The sequence below is a fragment of the Lactuca saligna genome, chromosome 7 (genome assembly GCF_052625555.1).
Source record: "Lactuca saligna cultivar CGN05327 chromosome 7, ASM5262555v1, whole genome shotgun sequence".
In the NCBI taxonomy this organism is placed as follows: domain Eukaryota; kingdom Viridiplantae; phylum Streptophyta; class Magnoliopsida; order Asterales; family Asteraceae; genus Lactuca; species Lactuca saligna.
This window is the reverse complement of record NC_136423.1, coordinates 33053078-33061367: the sequence shown is the minus strand read 5'-3', so window position 1 is coordinate 33061367 and position 8290 is coordinate 33053078. Positions and strand designations below refer to the sequence as shown.

General features: G+C 35.1%; 1 protein-coding gene across 1 annotated transcript; it reads left to right on the top strand.

Annotated features, from left to right (window-relative positions):
• Window positions 1-5062: 5062 nt before the first annotated feature.
• LARP6A (RNA-binding protein) lies at window positions 5063-7947 on the top strand. The gene is made up of 11 exons (XM_078963927.1): window positions 5063-5474; window positions 6135-6216; window positions 6282-6376; window positions 6472-6543; window positions 6624-6703; window positions 6776-6860; window positions 6955-7002; window positions 7107-7172; window positions 7245-7376; window positions 7467-7554; window positions 7629-7947. Exons 1-11 carry the CDS (start codon window positions 5277-5279, stop codon window positions 7772-7774), a joined length of 1092 nt encoding a protein of 363 aa, XP_078820053.1. The 5' UTR covers window positions 5063-5276; the 3' UTR covers window positions 7775-7947.
• Window positions 7948-8290: the final 343 nt, after the last annotated feature.

The window sequence follows — 8290 nt, the reverse complement described above, 5'->3', positions numbered from 1 at the left end:
TTCCCCTATGGACTAGTCAAGTTCCTTCTTTTTCCATAGAATCGGGAACATTCCAAGCCAACTCGTAGAGTTCCCTTATGGACTCGTTGACTTCATCATTTTTGTTGGGTTTTGAGCATTCTAACACTCCTATGGTGTACATGCAACCCTAGAAACCTTGGATCTATGTTTGACTAAGATACATGCAAAATGATTTTCCAAGGTTCATAATCCTATCTAGCATACATGGGGATCTTTTATTTTAATAGTAAGGATTACATACCTCTTTGTAGTTTGGATTCCTTTGAAACCTTGTGAGCCTAGCACCTCAAGTGTGATGCCTCAAATGCTTCACACAACACCAAGTACACTTGGAATAAACTATAAGAGAATAAGAACACTTGGATTTTCGGCTAGCCCTCTTTGATTCACTCTAGTGGACGAAAATGCTGAATAATAGCTTCTTTATATTGTATGTTACAATTAGGGTTACACTATGTAAACCCTAATTGCCATGACCTTTCATTTCCATGAACCATGGGTTATGTAACCCCCATGGAGCATCCATGGAGCATCTTATGGGTTTAACCCAACTTGATAATCCATGGAGCCTTGGCCCAGTATATAAGTTATGGATGATTAACACAATCAACCCATATATTTAATTAGTCTTCTTTTGATCACATAATTAATTTTAAATTAATTATTGATCAATACTAACTAAATATTATCATTCTTATTATATATTAGAACTTATAATATATTAATAAACCATAAGTGTCTTATTTCTCTCATTTAGTCTATCAAAATGCATGATGCCATGTAACCCAAATGGACCATGCTGGGTCGAGTCAAGTACATACCAAATATAGTTATGGACTTAGACACTATATCCAATAATTTTGTTAACCCTTCTTAATGCATTAAGCCCTTATTCTTCAAGTCCAAGCCCCATATTCTAGATCTGGGCCGAAAATACATCTAGGAGGGTAAAGTTTCCAACTTTACCCATTAAAACCCACTCTAGAAGAAATAAGCCTTATCCCTAACCCTAAAAGGTCAAGTTCTTAATCCAAAACAACCTAAACTACAAGATAGACCATGAGATCATAGATCTGGACTCTAGGGACTAATTGATCACATAAAGTCTTAAACTTTTTCCACATGCATGGCCATAAAAGTTTCAAAAGGCCAAAATGATGGTCTAAAGGTTGCATGGGACTTTCATGGCCATAAAGTTGGCACCTTTATGCCATGAAACCCCTCAAGACCTTAGATCTAAAGTGGTAACCCATTTGGGACGTCCAAATCGCAAGAATCTTGATGTTTGGACCAAACCAAGCAAAATAACCCCAAAAAGGAGATCTAATCAACTACAAAGCAAGGTTCAAGCTTTATACCAGAAAAATGTCATGGATGAGGCAAGGGTTTTGGATCTACAAACTCCTTCTTGTGTCTTCAAGCTTTTCTTTCTTCCAATGGCTTCAATACACACACTAAAACACTTAGAATAGCTCACAAACACTCACAATAGCATTAGGTTTTTGAGATTTAGGGTTTGGGACTTGGAGGCTGGAAATGAGGCCAACATGAAAGGTTAAGGTGTTTAAATAGGGTGCAAACCCCAAAAATTAAGATCTCATTTTTGTCAGCCTACTTGTCGATTTGAGGCCTCCTAACTCGTCGAGTAGGTTACTTAAATGTGCGACCCTTATTATCTTTACTCGACGAGTTTGGGACTCCCAACTCGCCGAGTTGTTCAATAAAATAAAATAAATTATAAATTAATACGTACCAGGAAGCAGACGTTACAGGAAGGTTCAGATATGAGATTTGTGGCTCATGGGATTAAAGATTAAGAGCTCAATCCATTAAGCTATGAGAGACCAATTCCCACAACGTGGCAGTTTGCTTGCCATGATGTGGTGGATGGTGTCACCACATATTTTTTGTCATGTAACTACCACGGCGTAGTCTATAGATGGCCATGATGTGGAGGTCAGTTGGCGCTAACTTTGACAGTTGACTTTTTTGTCAAGTTTGACTTTTGGTCAAAATTGGAGAGGTGTTGAGCTATAGTCTGAGGTTTAGCTTGTGATTGGTTTAGGAGGTTCGTGTAGGTGTTTCTATAGGACTTTGAGTAGTAGATTTTAGCTCTTTGATTTGGTGAGCTTTCTTATTGTATTACCTATATCATAGTATGTGCATGCCAGACCAATTGGGTCTTATTTCCTGATTGTTTTTATATATGTATCTGGGTTTTCGATAACTTTGGGACTTTCGAGAGTCTGTAGGGTTGTCGATAATCCTCATGGTTAGTAATAACCCATAGGGTTGTTGTGAGCCTATAGGGCTGCTAATAGTCGCAGGGTTGCTGATAACCCATAACTGGTTATTATGTTGTGATGCATGTAATATTTTGAGGGTACTCACTATGCTTCATATTTAAATTTGTGGATTTAAATGGGTTTCAGCTACTTCAGATGATCGTGGGAATATGAAAGCTTAACAGTACACACTCATCAACAACTTTTGTGATTCCGCATTATTATGATACTCTAATTTTGGGATGACTCTTATTTTGACATGCATGGTTTTTCTTTACATGGTTTTATGGAAACAATGTTTTTACCTAATTTAAAAATGAAATTTTTTGTTGTGAAAATGGGATGTTACATTTTATAATTGACAAAATTGCATAAATGGTCCATGTGCTTGTAAATTATATGTGGTTTTAGTCCCAAAATGTTTGGTGGTGCATCAGTTGTTCGATTTTGGATACTTTGTGTGATTTCGGTCCCTAGGGTTGGCATTTTGCTATGATTTTGGTTCATAACCCACCTAAATTGACGAATATGCACCTAAAATAGTTATTTTAATTTCCTTTTATTCACATTCTTATTCTTTTATTAAAAAACTAAAAAGAAATCCCACCCCACCCCACCCAATACTACCTAAGTCATCACTCCTACCAATCTTTCTCTCTCTCTCTCTCTCTCTCTCTCTCTCTCTCTCTCCACCAAAAAGAAATACCACCTCATGACCACACCGATTGCCACTACCATCCACCACCACCACCTCTAGCTCCATTTATATTTTAGATGAAAATGTTTAAAATGCCATGAAAAATCCAATCTCCAAGAATATGATCCACAAATACAATCAACTGAGTGTGGATTTAGCACTGCAAACAATTTCCCATCTCGAATGCCAAAAAGAAATTGGTATAATCCTTCAAGAAACGGAGCTAGTTGATACTCAGTTGTTACACTCATAATCTCCGACCATATTTCACTCTCTCTTTCTTTCTCATACGTAAGTGATGTTGATTTGTAATTGATTGCATATTCTCCGAAGAGTTCAATTCCGACCGTACATTTGTTCGAGATTGTCTCCTCCATGTGGTAATCAAAGCACAAGAAAACCACATATCGGAGAAGTGCAAAAAAATCAGATTGAATCTATACATATGCGTATGCGTGTGTTTTAATCTAAAGGTGTGTATGTAACAAAAGTAGTGCAGAGAGAAATAAAGCGAATGAGAGGGCACAGTAGGGGTAGAGTGGGAAAAAAGGAGAAGGCCACCAAAACCCTAGAAGTATCGGCTCTCTACTTCGCTGGAGAAAACCACCAAATTTGATTTTTTGGTTTTAGCACACTAGTTTTCTCTTGTCGTCCATATTTTCTGACTACTTCAACATCTGATTCCTTTTGTTTCACCCGAATGCCATCAAAGGAGGATAACAAATTTCTGGTTAGTACTTATCATCTATAGCCTTTTGTATAGAGACGGGGACGGAGAGATAGGTCCACCATTAGGGGAATCTAGTTAATTAACGTGTTTCGAATTCCGGGGAAGTCTTTCAACACCGGTGGTAGTGGTCTTGATTGATGGCGTTTTGGGGGAGATGAAGCAAATAAAGAGAATTAACTTATATATATATATATATATATATATATATATATATATATATATATATATATATATATATATATAGAGAGAGAGAGAGAGAGAGAGAGAGAGAGAGAGAGATGAGGAGGAAGGTGGGCCATACTCTTATTTTTAACAACTTAAAATCATTAAAATAAATAAATAAAATAGCATAACAAATAATAACGGCTATAATCATCTTTTTAAGTGTATAGGTACCAAAATTATTAAAAAGATCTAAAATTAAACCACTTATCCGTCACCAAAATTTTATGGATCGAAACTACTGTTTTTTTGACAAACATAAGGACCATTTTTGCAATTTTATCTTTATAATTTTTACCCAACTTTGATCGACCATATCTCCTCATACGAGGCCATAATTAGTTGAATTTTTTTCAAGGTTGTAACCATATATCGTGACTACAGTTTAGGCTAAAAAACAATTAAATTGGTTAAGAAGTAATTTAGTTACATAACCCTAAACATAAACTATTAGGGTTGTTGGTATTTTCTAACCAAACATTTTTTATTTTATATCTCATTGTAATGGTAATCTAAATCACTAGATAATGTGAAAATACTACCTCAAAATACGAAAACAACAATGTACTTTAGAGGTGCGGTTTTTTTGCGGCCTTGCAATCGGAAACCAAAACTGCTCCGGAACCATACTTATATTTTTATTTTCAGTTTGGTTTTAGATTGATTTTCAATTTTTCGATTCTTATGTTTCAATCTTGGCATAATTTATATATTTAATTGTTGAGTAAATTACTGAAATTGTCCCTATGGTGTGGTCAAAATTACACGTTTTGTCCCTAACTTTTTTTTTGCACTCGGATCGTCCCTGTGGTTTAATTTTGTTGCGTTTTTCATCCCTATGGTTTGGTTAAAATTGCACGTTTGGTCCCTAACTTTATGTTTGTAAGAGATGAAAAACGCAACAAAATCAAATCACATGAACGATCTGAGTGCAAAAAAAAATTAGGGACCAAACATATAATTTTGAGCAAACCATAGGACCATTTCAGTAATTTACTCTTAATTGTTTAATAAATGAATTTGTTTGGAAATAACAAAAGTAAGGAAAACAAACCCTTTGTTTCCATAAAAAGAAATATTTTTGCAAAATTTTGTTGCTGGAGTGGAAATAGCAAATATCTGGTCTGAGGAGACGACGAATGGCGTCTTCCAGAGGAGGCGGCTGCGGCCGTCGTATGCCACTCTTATAAGCCCTACAGTTGTACCCTTCCACTTCTAGAGATCAGAAGAAGCAAAGAGAAGAAGAGGCTTTCTACGCCAACCTTCTCTCTCTCTTTCTTTCTCTCTCTCTCTCTCTCCGTCTTCTATCTCCTCTCTTCAAATGGAAGGCGGTGGAGAAGAAGTCATCATGCCAATCCATGATCCTGATGTCCTCCCCGTTGGTTCGCCGGAGGAAACGATCATGGATCCTCACTTCGACAATCAGTCTCCGGAATCCGATGAACTTCCCCCTCCTCCTCCTTCGGCCGCCGATACCGCCACCCTAACGGATGAGCTTCGGGACAAGATCATCAAACAGGTACGCCAAAATTTTTGAATATGTAATATGTGATGGTGCTTGGGGTATCTTATAGGGTTTTAGGATATCCGGATATCGATTGAATTCGATTTTGGCTCAAATCATCTTCAAATTTGTGCCTGTAACTAGGTTGGTTTGTGCAAGCTTATAAAAATCCATTACTAGTTACTTGATAATACGATCAGGCGCAACATCCCTCGATTAATTGCGTTTCTTTCCATCGATTCCTTGTCTGTGTATGTGTTATTTTGTTTTGAACACGCTTCTATTTCTGTTTGTGTATATACTTGATTTTTCCAATTTGTGCTGGTTTATAGCTATTAACCTAAAAAGGTAGTTGCTCTTCTTTAGAAAACGACATGATACCTTATTCCATGACAATATAATCAACCCAAGGGTGCTTATTGTCCATTGATGGAGAACATTGATGTATCTAGTTTAGTCCACTGAGGACCACATTGTAATTCCGTTTTCTTTGGTATGATGCTCGAATTGACAGTGTGTTTAGATTCTGTTTCTTTTCTACTTCATGACCCTAATGGGGACATGACTTAATCTCTAAAAGCTGTATATGTGTGCATTACTTTGACTCAAACAACAAAGAACAGATTGTTTACAGATTTTGAAACACAATAGTAAATACACTCTCTTTATGCACAGGTGGAATACTATTTCAGTGATGAAAACTTGAGAACAGACAAGTTTTTGTTGAAGTATCTTGCAAAGGATGAGGAAGGCTATGGTAAATAATTCACTTCACTAACTTTCACAATCATCTCCATGGAAATGACACACTCTTTCTTGCAGTTCCTGTTGCAGTAATTGCTTCTTTCAAGAAAATGAAGAAACTCACACATCACAAATCACTGATTGTGGCTGCACTTAAGGAATCTTCTCTTCTAGTAAGCTACACAATCTTTCTTAATTTCAAATCATAATCATCCTAAACATAGTGTTATTAGTTTTCAAAGCTAGATTTTTGTCTTGATGGATGCAGACATTAAGTTCAAATGAGAAGAAAGTCAAACGAGTTCATCCATTCCCTTTGACCGAGGCTTTGGATCCAGAGGTATATACACTATACAGTATTCTCCACCTTTTTCATCTCTTTTATAAAAACTTAAAATAATTCTTTCTTTATACCTATAGCTATGCACTGTTTTGGTGGAGAATCTTCCAGAAGATCACACAGTAGAGAACATGAAGAAGATATTTAGCCAAGCTGGAGTGTATGCTACTTTTTTTTTATACCTTTTTTTTTAATCTTTTTACTTTTAATGTGTCAATTGTGTTATGTTTAGTATCAAGAAAATTACTATTCATGAAGAGAATGCTGCAAAGGAGCAAAGGAAATGCAGTATTGAGGAGAAGCTTCTAAGTGGAAAGGTAAGGTACATATTTTTTTTTCTTTTATTTTTTATTTGAATTATGTATTTTATTTAAAATCAATGCCCTTTTTTTTTTTAATTGGTGTATGCAGCTGCATGCAGTGGTGGAATACAACACTGTTGAAGCTGCTGAAAATGCTGTAAGTTTGAAGCTCTTTTCATTTTTAATTTCAACTCCGTTTATAATATTTATTTATATGGTTTACATATTTATATTATAATAATTATAATTTATGGTGTTTAGGTTGCTACTTTAAACAATGAGCAAGATTGGCGACATGGCATGCGAGTGAAGCTTCTCAAACGCAAGGTAATTCATTTTTTTTTTTTATAAATTATATTTTTAATCATTGATAATTATGATTTTACTAATAACAATTAGGTCAAAATTGCACAAAGAAAAAAAGGACATGATTCCGAGAAGAAAATTAATGTTCAAGTGGATCCACATCCACCAATGGAAAAAGAAAACCAACAATCAAGTGAGCATCATGATGATATACCAAATGAAGAGGTATTAATAAATTAATAAATAATAATTCAATATCATCATAAAAATTATATATATATTTTTACCTAATGGAGTTTTTTACAAAAAAAAAAGGAGAAAAACGGAAACAGGAATTGTCAAAACCAAAACCGAAGGCGTCCAAGGAAAAACAAGTATCAAGGATCTAGTGGCATTGGCATGGGTAAGATGGTCATTTTGATGTGGTTATTTATTATAATCATAATAAATAATAATAATAATTATGTGTAAATATAGGTCATGGGACATTGGTGCATAATAATAATAATCATATTCATGGGGGTGAAGTGTCAAAGCCGCCACCTGGACCACGAATGCCAGATGGAACAAAAGGGTTTACAATGGGACGTGGACGTGGAGGTGGAGGTGGACTTAATGTTTAATTCTCTATGGAAAAATGATATTTTTACAAATAGTGAAGTGAATTGATATTATATATTTGGTGTATGAGGCCATGATATGCATATAATGTGCAAAAGGGAAAATGTATTTTGAGATGGATTGTGGATGTTTTGGTTGACTTTTTTGATGCTATGTAAAATGGCCACTTAAGTTATTGTGTGCTTTTTTTTTTTAAGTTTGGTTACTTTTTTTGAAGAACTGATTCGACTGTTGTTGCATCGTGGAAGATGGATAGAGTTGATGAAATATATTCAAGGAATCTGTATATGTTCTCAATCTACAGCTCAAATTCAAGTCTTATTGTTCGATTAGGTTTGATGTCGATCAACTACACTTTCTATGAATGACAACAATGTTTCTATCGAAAAAAATAAAGGTCTTACAATACACAAAATAAAAGTAAATGTACAAATCTTGGAAAATGGAAAATGGTGGTACAAAATAAAAGTAAATGTACAAATCTTGGAAAATGGAAAATGGTGGTGTTGATGATGGTG